The following is a 15537-nucleotide window of genomic DNA, read 5'->3' as shown; positions in this document are numbered from 1 at the left end:
CGCGCATTCCCGATTATGCAGTTTTTTTAACGTCATATTCAATACGGCGATCGTATACGTTGTAGCTCGATGCAAGAAAGATAGTCTCGCGCGATACGACATGAAAAAGCTGGATTTTTATTGAAAATTCAACTCGATCGGATATTAATTTATTATAAGTACATAAACAAAGTACTTTTTCCTAAATTCTATAGAATTGCTATCTTTCGTGAGCGTTGTAGAGTGTTGTAGATCGCAAAAAATAAAATTGATGTTCTTGGTCCGCTCTTCTTAGAGCAGACTTGATGCTTCAAATCGGCGGCACGATTATAGATTCATCGCTAATTTAACCGGCCATTTGCTTGCAGTTAATCACGTTAATTAATCATGAGAAATCTCGTATAAGTCAGATTCTGTATTTTGTCTCTGGATGCAGTTTCGATACTCCAGGTTGGGCAACAGCGCAGAGCCGTTTACGAAAAAAGGAATCTCATATCATAAATATTACGTAACGCTTATTGCACAACGTAATTAAACCGCGCGGCGCGGTTTCTCGGGATAAGAAAGAGGGCTCGATGCGTATAAATAAAAAGGAACGCGGCGCTGCCCCTCGGCGGCGTTCGTTTAAGTCCTTCGCCGAAGCTCTTCTTAGCGGGAACTGGAACCGGTATAATTTCGATGGGTCCAGATTTCGATGCTGTAGACGCACAGAAACGGCCTCTATGCCCTACGTCTATTCGCGCGAATGAAATCTCGGCGATCCGTGGCGCCAGACAAGACTCTGTCTACAACTCTTTACAAGATCGAAGTAGAAATATGCAAGTATTTCGCATTTCTATACGTGCAAAATGCAATAATTAGTTTGCATAATACTTGCAAAATAATTATTATTGGGTCATTAAGTATGAAACTTTACAGATGTAAAAGCGCCATCTTCAACATTTGTTATCTCAAATTTGGCGCCAGACGTTAGTATCAGGTTAGGTTAGTGTGATAGATGTATGTTCGCTCTTCAAATGTCATATTTGTTTGTTCAAATATCTTCATTAGTTTTATTGGTCGATTCTTTTTTATAGAACTATGGAAAAGTCCAAAATTCGTGTGATTTATGAATATGAGTTCCGTCGTGGAACCACAGTGTCGGAGACAGCTCGTAATATCAACGCTGTATTTGGTGAAGGTTCAACTACTAAAGCAACGGTGGGCAATTGGTTCAAAAACTTCAGAGATGGAGATTTCAGCCTCGCTAATGAGCCACGTGGAAGACCAAAGACGAAGGTGGATAATGATCACTTGAGAGCCGTAGTAGAGTCCGATCCATTTCAAAGTACACGTGAATTGGCATCGATATTCAATGTTTCCATACCCACCATATTGTTCATTTAGCTGCAATTGGTAAGATAAAGAAGTTGGACAAATAGGTCCCGCACGAATTGACCAATGCGCAGTAGGCGCAACGTCTAGAGGCTTCCCTTTCTTTGCTTTCCCGTCACAAAAATGAATCTTTTTTGAATCGAATTGTGACCTGCGATGAAAAGTGGATACTCTACGACAATCGTAAACGCTCACATCAGTGGTTGAACGCTGATGAACCACCGAGACATCACGCGAAACCCAACATTACACAGAAGAAGCTTATGGTGACTGTTTGGTGGTCCAGGTCCAGGTGTTATCTACTACAACTTTATGAAACCTGGTACATCGATAACGGCTGAAGTATATCGCAAGCAACTGGACGAAATGATGCAACAACTTGCTATTAAACAACCGAAATTGGTCAATCGGTCAATGCCAATGCTGTTGCATGATAATGCTCGACCGCACACTGCACGACTGACCGTGGCAAAGCTACAGGAGTTGGAATTGGAAACTCTCCGTCATCCACCATATTCACCAGATCTATCGCCTACCGACTATCACTTCTTCCGGAATTTGGACAACTTGTTGGTGGGAAAATTCTTCAATTCTCAACAGGCAGTCGAAACAGCCTTCCGCGACTTCATCGATTCCCGTACTCCTGGCTTCTATAGTAGAGGCATAGACCAACTACCACTAAAATGGCAGAAGTGTGTAGATAACATGGGCGCATACTTCGATTGAAAATAAATCATGTCCATGTGCCAAAAAATGCAAAAGTTTATGTTCTATTTGTAAAGTTTCATACTTAATGACCCAATATAATACATCGTAAATTGTCGCAGAAAATGATTCTTCTGAATCTTCTTGGCATTATCATACAAAATGGCCAGAATTCTGAGATGTAACGGTGAACGATTGTAATGATGCTTTGCAGAAAATTGCTGTGAAGTATATTTTTCCCAAATCTACTGCGAACATTGAAACAAACGAAATTACAGTTTACAGCTTAGTTTAATCAGAGATTCCGCAAAACCTCAAAACACCCGGAATCCTTCGAGCGGATCCTTATATCTTTTCAAGAACCGTGCAAGATAACATCGATAGCAAGATCAGCGCCAGCGGCTGAACCACGAATTCCCGATATTCGCAGGGATCTTCGATCGATCCTTCAAGGATGCCGCAGAGAATCTCCGATTCATCTCGTTTCATCGCAAAAGGATTGACGCAGGGGCGTCCACAAGAATTTCTTTCTCGTCTGATGACGTTGCAAACGTCTTTGTTGAGCCGTACGATGCGGCGAATACGCACGAGTGAGACAAGAAGTTCATTAGAGAGCAACTTTTAATTAATACCCAATTATTTTTTATTCAGGCAACATGTCATCTTGAATCTTAAACTTTTATTATCGTTATCTCGAATGAAATAGCTAATATTTTTGTTATTTCGTACGTTGTTCCAAATTTTTATTACAGCCTTCTATTTTCGAAGCAAGTCGAACGTTATTTTAAAAAATGTATTTTCAACAGATTTTTTCTGTGCAGTTGCAATCGTTTTTCCATTACTTCCGCGTGTTCTATTATTGCCAATCCGAGCGAACAACGCTGCGAGGTGATTTCTTATTCGATTAAGCGCGGTACCACATCGGTAATACCGTTGATATCAGAGCACGCAATTCTCGCGATCGCTTAACGGCGTCGATTAAGTCCCTTATTGCGGGCGCCCATGCACTCACACACATTCACACACATTCACACATACAGCGACACGGTGAGTCCTTTATGGGGGTCAATACTTGCGCCGGCCGCACTGGCACTTCGGCGAACGAGACGCATGATTACGGCCATAAGCTGACCTAAGTCCGTGAGGTATGTTTCGATGACCCTTCTGGAACATCCGGCATTAAAGCGAGAAAATCTGATACAGAAATAATCGCGCGAGAAGATATCTCCACCGCGACGTCCAGGTCTTACTGGTATTACTGTAAGTTCGGTGAGATACTCGGGCAGTCTGAAAATTTTGTTTAATTAAATACAAATGGGCCTGCTCCAGGTTCGCAGTAATTTCCAGTAAAATTCATTTAACATGTTGTTAATCCTGATTTTCTGATATCGACTTTTAATTGAGATATCGACTTTCAATTGTTCCTATAATACTTTTTCGCTAATTATTCTGTCTCTCTTTTTCTTCTCTTTTTTTCTCTTTTTCTGTTTCTGTGTTTGCTTAAAAATATTTTCCTTCATTAAATATAAAATGCAGGTTGGAGATTCTTTATTTGCACAATGCTCGTGTTTCCTCTTTTTTTAGTTTGCTGTTTTTTTCCTCGCGTTCTCGTCTCTCTCCAAATTCCATTTTAAGCACAGAGAATGTGAAAAAGTGTGCAGCTAAAAGGAGCACGCGAACTTAATAACGCTGCGGTACATACGTGAATTGATTTTCGAGCGACGTCGTCTTAAGTCCTTAAATATTTTTGCGCGCGACAGCCTTTACTCCACACGACGAGAGAAGAGAGAAAGAAAGAGAGAGAGAGAAAAAAAAAAGAAGTGAAAGACCAGGCCAGCCAGAAAGACGGCGGAGATCGATGCGAGGAGAAAAAATGCGCTGGACCGGAGAGGACACGAGAGGAGAGAGTACAACCTGGAGAGAAAAAGAGAGAAAAAGACAGAGAGAGAAAGGAGACACGAGGAGAGAAGGAGCGGCTCGAAACGGTGAGAAAGACGTCGCGATGCACGTATCTTCCTTGCAGACGTCGACGTCATCCGGTCGAGCCGAGCTGAGGGGGACGCTTAATATTACTGCACGTTATGCAGATTCCGTGGAGTCGCCTTGTGGCCCCCCCTCGTGCAGGACCCCTCATGTCGATCCTTGTCTCGCCATCGCACGACGAGTCGACGAGCCGATCGTCCACCTTCTGATCCAATCTTGATATCATCGATGAAGTGACATTCATTGATACGAAAAAAACGAGCAAGAAACTGCAGATTCGCAGATATAAGGGAGAGAGAAAGAGAGATAGAGGAAGAGAGAGATAGATCCTAAAGATCTATGACACTCAACTTGTTTGTTGCCTTCAAAGGCTAATGATAACGGTAGGATGCAAAGAAAAATTTTACAAGATTTCCAAGGTTTTGTAATTTGTTTATTGAGTCATTTACTTGCACATGCAATAAGTCACTGATATAATTACTCGATATGGATGGATCGGCAATGTAAAAATCTGACCTACATACAGAACCTACACACGCGCATATGTACTCGCAGCAATGTCATCAATAATTAAAAAATTGCGTATCATGTTTTATAATATGTACAACGTATTGTGTGATAATTAAAATTAATTAGAGTAATTAAAATAAAATAGATTAAACTTTGATCGATACGTAAAATTAATTAGATACGTTAAGAATTTTTCTGCGAGCGCTTCCTCTAGCTCTCCCTCTCTCTCTCTCTCTCTCTTTCTCTCTTTCTTTCTTCCTAAATTAAATCGTAAGTCTCGCAGCTCTCTCTTGGTAATAGCGCGAAGTAATAAGGGCGCCATGGAAAATCGACGAGAGAGCATATTAAGTCGCATGAATATATGATTAATATACGGTGCAATTGGGCGAGAAAGTTCGGCATTGCATCGAGGATCGCCACGAGAATATCGCGTCGCAGAGCGAACCGGTCGAAGCCGAGGCGAGCGCAGACGGGTTGCTTAAAAGCGACCGGGCGAGATCGCTATATCGATTCGTCCCGCCAAAGTATTACGCGGTTAAACGCGACCGTAATTTAACGTCCGGGCCACGATTTTATCTTGCATTTCGTTTTAATTATATCGATCTTCGTACGAACGTCACGGGTACACGAACACACGACACTTTCCGACTCGACCAATAAATCAACGACAAGCGCGACGTGTCCTCGCCGAGAAAAATTCATTCCCGTGCGATAAAATGACACGTGCAATTCAGCGCCCTCGTGCTCGTGTCTCCCTCAATTTCCAAAATATTGGGTTGTTCGGAAAGTTATTTCGTTTTTTCAAGGAAAACTGAAAGGCGGTTTTTTCATATTTAAAATAAATTTTATTCAGTGATGTATTGGCCATTTTGTTCCACTACCTTTCGCCATCTTTCCGGCAACTTTAAGATTCCACGCTCATAGAAGTCCTTTTCCTTATTGACAAAACATTGAAGCAAGTGATTTTTGATGCCTTCATTTGAATCGAAGTTTACATTGTTCAAAGAATTTTGTAGAGACCGGAACAAATGGTAATCGGATGGTGCTAGATCAGGAGAGTATGGTGGGTGTGGTAGCACATCCTATCCAAGCTGTAAAAGCTTCTGGCGAGTGACCAAACTTGTGTGTGGTCTGGCATTGTCGTGATGGAATACGACACCTTTCCTATTCGCCAATTCTGGTCGCTTCTGCTTGATGGCAGCATCCAATTCATCCAGCTGACGACAATACACTTTCGAATCAATCGTCTGGTTGCTTGGTAGTAGCTCGAAAAATACGATTCCCTTCCAATCCCACCATACAGAAAGTATGATCTTCTTTTGATTAATATCTGCCTTGGATGTCGATCGAGCAGGTTCATCTTGCCTGGACCATGATCGTTTTCGCTTAACATTGTTGTAAACAATCTATTTTTCATCTCCAGTTATGATTCGCTTCAAAAATGGTTCATTTTCTTCACGTTTCAACAATGAATCGCAGATGGTAATGCGTCGAATCAAGTCAATTTCCTTTAAATTGTGTGGAACCCAAATATCGAGCTTTGAAACGAATCCAAGGCGTTTCAAATGATCGTAAACAGTCGAATTCGATAAATTTAACTTTTCAGCACTTTCGCGTGTTGTTATGCGACGGTTTGCATCCACCAGAGCCTTTATTTTCTCGTCATCAGCTTTAATTGGCCGACCTGAACGTGGTGCATCTTTCAAATCGAAATTTCCAGTACGAAATTTCGAAAACCAATTCTGACACTGACGTTCACTCAATACATCTTCTCCGTACACGGCACACAATTTTTTTCTCGCTTGCACTGTATTTTTACCCTTTCGGTAGTAAAAAAGCAAAATATTACGAAAATGCTCACTTTGATTTTCCATGTTTGATGTGATGCCAAAAAAAATTACTTGACAGATCGCAACACAATAAGATACTAAATGACGTCTGAAATGTCAGTTGTCAAAATATAAAACGAAGTTGCCGCTTAGAGTAAGATTAAGTATCGAGGAACGCGACTAACGACATCTCTTTGCGAAAAACGAAATTACTTTCCGAACAACCCAATAGCTAGTCTATCATACACGACCCACGTCAAATTGAAATAACCGTCAAATGCGATCCAGCCTTGTCAAAATATCACCGATTTGGGAAATCTTGGGATAATTTTATCGTGCAAATCCTATCTGTCTTGATAGGATTGTTTGATAAGATTCTTATCCCATTTCTTTCCCCTCTGAAAAGTTTGCTCGTTAATGAGGTATTAACAGGTCGGTTGCAGTCGCCACTTGCAAAGATTGCTGCGGGAGAGACGCTGGCGACGCGCCTTTCCTGAAAACTGCTTACTCGTCCTGCTCGAGTACACCTGTTGATCCTGCGGAACCCGAGCCGGTTAGCGAGCACCCGACCATTCTGCGGCGAAACGGGGATTCGAAGGTGTGCATTATCGTTATCGTGGCACTCCGTGGCACAACCACGATGCTGTCGCATTGGTCTCGCTGGTGGCGGTCCACGACTAATCGAGAATGGTATCAGTGCGCACGTACTCCACGCGAATACTCCTGAACGCAGACGGCTTTATAGCACTTCCTGGTCGCGGCGCGCCATAAGAATCCCGTTTTACCGCGTTGACTCAAAGGCAACTCTTGTCGTCATTTCGAGAAACGATTATTGATACGATACACGCGACAACACCAAAAAGGAAGCTCTACATTGATGCATCGATCAATCTTGATGCTGTCATTTTTATTTATTCTACGGAAAGCGAGGAGGAAAGAAACTCCCCCAAGAAAATTCCCCCACTGTGTACGACTCGTAGAGGAATTATCTGACGTTTCGCCCACTTCCAAGATAATATCTATCAGATGAAGAGAAGAAAACGATTCTGAGGTCTGGATTGCGGGCGCGCATGTAGGATCGAGCGGCGATGTAACTGGAGAACGCGTATCGTAATGGTGTAAATTTGGAATCGGGGTTCACGAACCTCGCGCTCGCTGCGCGCCTAAATATTTGGAGCGGCCGGCTCGCGTAAACGTCCGCTATTCAACGAAAACGGCCGCACTTAACTCTTTCGAGCACGTGTACACATCGCCGCGGCGATGTGCTTGCAACACGCGGCGTGCACGCTCTACGCCGATCCTCTGAGCGCGGCGATTGCCAGCCAGCCGGGTTTGCCTAAGCAAAAGCAGATGCCAGAAGTCCGAAGAACCCGCGTTGCGGACCCACGTTATTATATTTGTGCGTCCAGCAATTCCTAAACGAATCATCAGATCGCGGTCTTAGATCCGCGCCGAGCTATCGGCGTGCCAGTCGATCAAGTCGATAACGCGGATAAGTGTAAGAGGCGAAAAATAACTAGGAGACTGCCTTAGATTTGAACTCGAACTCTCCGGGATCCCTGGTTCACACGCCTAGGTCTTAGGCTGTACGGCCAATACTCCTACTGTTGTGATCAACTTGTTTTCATTCCGATCCTCTATACGACCTGTCAGTCTCGACTATCTTTCCAAATCTTACAGCTCGGCCAGCCTGACATTACATTCGTCCCCGAATGTCTCCAAATCGTCGATTCACTCCACTTGAGTCCCTCCCAACATCCATTTTTGGTTCACTCTTCTGAGTCCCTCCCAACCTCCATGTTGGTTCACTCCTCTCTGAGTCCTTCCCAATCTCCATGTTGGTTCACCCCTCTGAGTCCGTCCCGACCTCCATGTTCAGGCTTCACTACCGGCCAGCTGCTTCTCAACTCCCTCCTCTCCGAGGGGTAGCGGATGAATCTCAACTGTCTTCGAGGGGTAGCGGATTTTATCCCACTTCTGAATTGTAAGAGGCGAAAAATAACTAGGAGACTGCCTTAGATTTGAACTCGAACTCTCCGGGATCCCTCGTTCACACGCCTAGGTCTTAGGCTGTACGGCCAATACTCCTACTGTTGTGATCAACTTGTTTTCCTTCCGATCCTCTATACGACCTGTCAGTCTCGACTATCTTTCCAGATCTTACAGCTCGGCCAGCCTGACATTACATTCGTCCCCGAATGTCTCCAAATCGTCGATTCACTCCACTTGAGTCCCTCCCAACATCCATTTTTGGTTCACTCTTCTGAGTCCCTCCCAACCTCCATGTTGGTTCACTCCTCTCTGAGTCCTTCCCAATCTCCATGTTGGTTCACCCCTCTGAGTCCGTCCCAATCTCCATGTTGGTTCACTCCTCTGAGTCCGTCCCGATCTCCATGTTCAGGCTTCACTACCGGCCAGCTGCTTCTCAACTCCCTCCTCTCCGAGGGGTAGCGGATGAATCTCAACTGTCTTCGAGGGGTAGCGGATTTTATCCCACTTCTGAATTGTAAGAGGCGAAAAATAACTAGGAAACTGCCTTAGATTTGAACTCGAACTCTCCGGGATCCCTCGTTCACACGCCTAGGTCTTAGGCTGTACGGCCAATACTCCTACTGTTGTGATCAACTTGTTTTCCTTCCGATCCTCTATACGACCTGTCAGTCTCGACTATCTTTCCAGATCTTACATAAGGCAAAGTCCTGCACGAGAATGGACAGTTGCCAAGGAAGACAGGATACAAAAGGCTGATACAAAAGGCTTTTGCGCTAATAAGAAGGAGGAATATCGGAGCAAGCCTTGACCCTAGCTCTGACACCAAGCAATCTGCGATTTGACGATAATCCGGTCGAAACTTGCGTTATCTCGACTCCGCTCTCGGCTGTCTAATCACCTCCAATAATCCATCAAGTCATTGCGAGCAAGAATGCCTGAAACACGCACGGAATGGGACACCTTAAATCGTTCGTCAGCGGAGATCTCACTGGAATCCATCCTCGAAACGGTAGTCGACTTGAAATTTGTCGTAGAAAATGAAAGGTCCACGAACGAGAATCCACAAGAGTCCACAGTGGTAACTCTAACGGTACTCTTCATGATCCTGCGCGAGAGAAAGAGAGAGAGAGAGAATGATCTCAGATGCAGACGTCTAAGAGAAAGAGAGAAGAAAGAGAGAGAAGACTCTTGAATGAGATGCATGTAGCTGTCCCGCGAAATCAGGGCGTCTTCGCGAGGAGGAGGAAGACGCCTGCCTCCTCGGTGGAGCGTGTCGCGACGCGCAAACGAGGCATAATTCCCGGCGGATCGCTCTCTTGCGGGTCCGCGTAATCGCGGAATTATGTCACGGCGTAGCTGCGCGATTCCTCAGCGTGGCTGGCTGATGCTGGTTACGTCATGTTGCCGATGCGTGGAAACGATGGGGAGAGACGTCGCCGCCTTGTTACATATTTGGTAGGATATCGCTGCGCTCGGCGAGGTCGACCGATCGAATGCACGCGTCTCGAGATACCGGTCGCCACTTTGTCATATATTCATAAAAATATTGGCCACACTTGAAAGAAAAAGCATGTGGATCGGTGCTCTTTTCATTTTCTTTCTTTTACGCTAATTAAATCAGATTGTTTGGTCAAAAGGGTCTCTGTCGAAGAAATCCGGCGCAATATATTCTCTCGGTTGCGTCTGCTTTTTGTATTATTTCGCCGGGCAAGAAACGCGTTTCTTTTCTCCGAGACGAGAAAAAAGAAAGGAGATAAAGCCGACGAGTCCGGGAGAAGTAGAAGAAGGAGAAGAAGAAGAAGAGACACGCGGGATCATCTTGCACGCGCGCGCATCCACCGAGATTCGCCGAGAGGAACCGCGTTAAGTGATCCCGCTTATTTAAGTTAATTGCACGAATTATACGCTGACGGCGCATTGTTGAACATTACAGCACAAGGCATGCGTGAATCTAAAATCGCGGCCTCGCTAGTCAAGCAGAGAGGCGAGGATGCGATTGTAGACAATTCGATAGTTTTTCCGCGTAATTCAGCAAAAATATTCAATCCTCCCGTCTCTTAAAATTCCTTTCTTCCCTTGAAATCCGCAGAGATCAGACTTGATACATAAAATCGTATTCTCTCAGATCTTCTTTTCCATATTTAAGTAGCGCGACGTCATCCTTCGCAGTATAGTAATGGCGACATTGAGATTATGCAGCCGGTTATATCATCGCGTAAGCAACAATAGCCTTGAGATGCGACCGAGCTTTAAGCTTAAAAAGTCTCGTCGAATCCGGTTTATCGTATCGCGCCGCAAACTTCTCGTAGAAATCAGTCTCGAACGATTGTTGCTGCGCTTCGTTTTAATATATTTCATCTAATGATTGTTTCGCTTTCTATTCATATTCCATTCATTTCTTCCATTTTCTAGAACAATTTTCTAGATTTCATCTTCTAGAGTAAAAAGATTTTACAATTTATTAATTCAAAATGACCTAAAAATGTCTACGTTATTTATGAAAACTCGTATGCGTGTCATATTTTTTATTTTATTTCGTACTTTATTTCGAAAGGATCAGGATGATTTTTCAACATGAAATTTATATTTGTCGCGAAAATGAGACATCTTTAGACATCGTTCTCCAATCCTTCACTCGTCAGATGATGCTCGAGCCCTTATAAAAAAATTGCTCGCTGCCTCTCGCGGTGTGTCGTATCCCGAGACAAACGATAAGACGTCATGAGCTGCAGAACAAAAATGAGGCACGTGCACGGGGAGATGACGGATAAGCGAAGCGAGGAAAGGGACAAGGGAGAGATGGAACGTTAGTACCATACCCGAGATCGGGCACGCGGTGTTGCGAAGGTTCCTCGAAAGCCTGCTCGGTCCTCGAGTACGTCGTTGACACAAGTAAAACTTTCATCTACAAGGCAAATGTGTGGAAGCACAATTCCGTTTTCGTCCTCTTCCACGTTATTCAAATAGAGCACGGCCTTCATAACGCACTAGCGTAGTCGTTTTTCTTCCATTGGCGCTGAATCTGTAAGATCATGAATCAATGCGATCGAGGAATCTGAAAATAATCAAACGGTTAATAAAATCCCGAAAAAGCAGAAGAATGAACCGAGTTATATCATGAAAGTATTTTTAAATCGTAGTCCGGTGCGATTTATTTTTTGGAATTATTTTTTACTTAAAGAGAATAATATTGTTCTTTCAAAAATCATTTCGTTTTTCAACAACTAGACATATAACTTTCTTGCAAGGTTTGAAAACCGAACGGAAAATATTTGCCCATTCCAAAATGCAGAAGTTGCAAACCAAACTTAAATTACGATATCCACGCTTAAATTACAAAGAAGATAAAAAAGTATAAAAATTTGTAAAAAGTAATTTTAACATTTATGTATATATTTGTTTATATACTTCGATTACAAGCTTACGCCACTGGTTTCAATTAGTGCGCTCTTGTAACGATTCCTGCAGCACATCCTAGATTTGTGACGATATTCTTGAATAACAAAAGCACTTGGAATAACAACGGTAAAAATGATTGAAAAACAATTCTTGGAATTGCAAAAAATTTCTCGGAATCGGAGCAATTCCTGGAATCGCAGTTCTTGAAATTTGTTCTCGTGTCATCTCTTATCAACTCATGTCCTCCTGTTACAAAATTAATTTGTTCGATCACGATTTGCAAGCTAAATTGCTGACGATGAATTCCATGAAAAACATTTACGAAAAACTCAATTTATGTATTTATTGAAATTAATGAAAGAATATTTTACGTAGTATAAACTACAAGAATTTTTCAAGAATTACTGATTATTTAAACGAATACGTTCAATATGTTTCAGATCTGCAAAGATTCATACAAATGCAATTGTACCGGAGTCAAAGGGGAGCCGGGTTTACCTGGAATACCGGGAAGTCAAGGAACGGAGGGACTCCCAGGTGATATCGGACCGGATGGACCGCCCGGGCCCAAGGGCGAGAAGGGAGCGGGTGGAGAGCCAGGGGCTACTGGAGAGAAGGGCTACCGAGTAAGTAAATCATTCCTACATCATTTAGTTTCTTGATATATATTTTTTCTCTCATATAAACTCACAAGTAACACTACCCAAGTGTCACACGCCAATTTTGATAAGCTTTGAATATGTTGTTGTCTAGGTCAAAATATGAGATACATATTTTTTATATCGGCCCGTTTTGCCATTAAGGGGTGAAACACCCTCTTGAAAAAAATCGGGTTTTATATTTCTTAGCGAATACCGTCGAAACAATAAAACATATAAGAAAAGTTTCAAGTAAAAGTTTTATGGATTCTAATGTACTTTATAACAGTGCAATCAGATTTATAAGAAATGTTAGTATATATGCAATTATAGAGAAAAAAACAAACAAATTTAGAAATATTGAAAAAAATAAAAAAGTAAAATTTTCTTGTCAGCTCTACGTTGACCATTTCTGGTCCGGCAGAGGGCGAGAACCTGACTTATTTTGTTAATTAAAAGTAATCCCCCGACTTCATTGTTATCTCTGTGCGAAAAAACTGTTGCCAGGAGTAACTAGCGTATTAAATACGAATACGGACGGGGCGCGTATGTAGCGATATAGAGGTACTTTTAGCTTATTTTTGAAAAATGCGTTTTCAGAATATCCTTATCATATATGGTTGAATTGTCATTAAATATGCTTGAAGTTTTGCTGAAAGATAAATTTTACAATTTTCAAAAATTGTGGAGGGGAAAGGAATTTCGAAAAATCTGATTGCACTGTTATAAAGTACATTAGAATCCATAAAACTTTTACTTGAAACTTTTCTTATATGTTTTATTGTTTCGACGGTATTCGCTAAGAAATATAAAACCCGATTTTTTCAGAGGGTGTTTCACCCCCTTAATGGCAAACGGGCCGATATAAAAAAATATGTATCTCATATTTTGACCTAGATAACAACATATTCAAAGCTTATCAAAATCGGCGTGTGACACTTGGGTAGTGTTACTTGTCAGTCATATAAATTTCGCCTCCATACGGTACGACATAATTTGGTGATAATATCTGGTAATAATGAGATGCACTAATTATGCAACGCTATATGACCGTCATCAATGATGAAAAGTGGAAGAAAAATTAAATTTCATTTGGTTAATAGTTATATTGAGATTTCCGTTTTACTTGAAACTGTTTGCTGAGAATGTTGACATATATATGTAAAGTCCATTTCATGTCCATATTAGAAGTTTTAAGTAAACCGTTGCGCAAATCTTTTCTAAAAGATGTAAACATCCGCTTACACAGCTCTTTTGCAAGCTCCTGATCTATTGCAATCACACGTTTTAATCGTTGAAAAAGAAATTTAGCATTTGACGATGTTTAAACGGCGAATGTGTTTATTAATTAATTCGCGTAACGATTATTTTTTCTTTCGCCGCGCGTATGTTCTTCCAGCGTAATAATTCTGTTCATACGTTTGGCATATATCCACATGTGATAGCTGGCTAAACCAATTACAACGGTAATTAGTTCCTTCACACACGGCTGTGCCTCACGTTTTAATTAAAGTTCGCGACGTAATGCGAGTTTGTTTGCGCACGCAATAACCATCGTCACTGGTTTTAATAAAGTAATAGCCAGTTTAGCAAATAAATGCTGTCGTGTGTTTTTGCAAAAAAATCTCGTTTCAACAATGGTCTGCTAGCAGTGGTATATGGAGAGTGCAACGATAACAGTTATAATACATATGCTGAGAAACTGTTATCTAACTGATTATGGACCCAGAATTTTATTTCGCTAATTGAGAATTAATAAAAGTTTAATATATAAGAGCCATCGTAATTTCAAACATAAATGTTAATTATAGCAATCTCTTTATTAATTATAACAATCGTTCGCCATCGTATTAAATTTGCTTTAATGACACTTGATATGTGATTTCTGAACGGTTACTGCTTTACTACGTAACTCCAGCATTAAGAATGTAGCGGATTATTATTATAAAATTATGAAACCGACACTACCATTAATTTTGACACCAGTATTATTAATTCCTGATTATAAAAGCCCTTCCCTGCTTCTTGGTTGAAATTATCAGGCATTCCCGTCATGCTGTCAGTGAAGCGCATTAGCTTTTTCATTAATCAAGTCCTTATTCATTACGAAAACTCTCGTGAATTTAGATGGGATGAAAATTATATGAATTCGTAATATACGAATATGAAGTCTAACTCAATGTCAAATTCTGTGCGTATTTATTTTTCAAGTGAATGTAAAATTGTACGTGTCTCTCTCGAAAAATCGATAGCATGATGTTTGTATTAAAGCAGGCAGATCTCGTATTACTCCCACAAACTTTACTCCGTGTCTTTTTAAAACGGCTTGTATCACCGTTGCGCTCAGCGACCATTTATTATTCTATCCGAACATCACAAATGCTGAAGTACTTAAATCGTAATTTACAAACAGCAATGATGAACGCCTCTGAAAGTGCGCGCGCGCGGCTATTAAAGATGAGAAAAAAAGAACAGGAATAAAGTCTGCATAATTGGGTCGCCGAGGGCGGTCGTGGATTGAAAAACGCTGATGAGAACGGCAGGCAACTCGTGTTTCGTCGCATTCCTGGTTCTCCATCTCGAGGATGGCGATGTTCGCCGCTCAACACACACACACGGGGAACTCTGTGAGAAGAAAAGAAACGGGGAAAGAAAAAAGCAGAAATGGGAAAGACGAAAGAGTGCTGCTTCGTGCCGCATCACTGGCCAGAAACAGAACATTTCCAAATGCGGGGGAGGCACTCGCGAAGGAGAGGATTGCGAGCACGGGCGAGGGGAAAAATTACGGACACCCACGACACCCGCCCGCACTACCAAGAGAGAGAGAGAGAGAGAGAGAGAGATCGATGTTGCATAAAGTATAATAAAATCGCTCGAATCCGCAATTTCGCAATTCGTCTCTTGAAGCAAAGGCGATGCGCGACACCACGTGCGACACGATGATGCAAGGTGAAGAACTGGGCATCTGCCCGAAGACGCCACGTAGTCGTCCACGATCATGTTTACGCGGTACTCTAAATTCCAAAAAATCTAGTGGGTATCATTGTATGTTCTGTGATAAATTGTATAAAATTCTGTGCGAACGTACTTTTCATTCGAGCTCGATCCGCTGTCAACCACTGGTCAAT

General features: G+C 42.0%; 1 protein-coding gene across 1 annotated transcript in view; it reads left to right on the top strand.

The window, feature by feature from the left end:
* LOC105285302 (collagen alpha-1(IV) chain) overlaps positions 1-15537 on the top strand; it is a 56819-nt gene that overhangs the window by 13665 nt on the left and 27617 nt on the right. Inside the window, exon 2 of the mRNA XM_026973776.1 lies at positions 12212-12397. Coding sequence (XP_026829577.1) covers positions 12212-12397 — 186 coding nt within the window. The remainder of the gene's footprint in view (positions 1-12211; positions 12398-15537) is intronic.

Source organism: Ooceraea biroi, chromosome 11 (genome assembly GCF_003672135.1).
Source record: "Ooceraea biroi isolate clonal line C1 chromosome 11, Obir_v5.4, whole genome shotgun sequence".
Taxonomy (NCBI): domain Eukaryota; kingdom Metazoa; phylum Arthropoda; class Insecta; order Hymenoptera; family Formicidae; genus Ooceraea; species Ooceraea biroi.
This window is presented reverse-complemented; position numbering and strand designations above follow the sequence as displayed.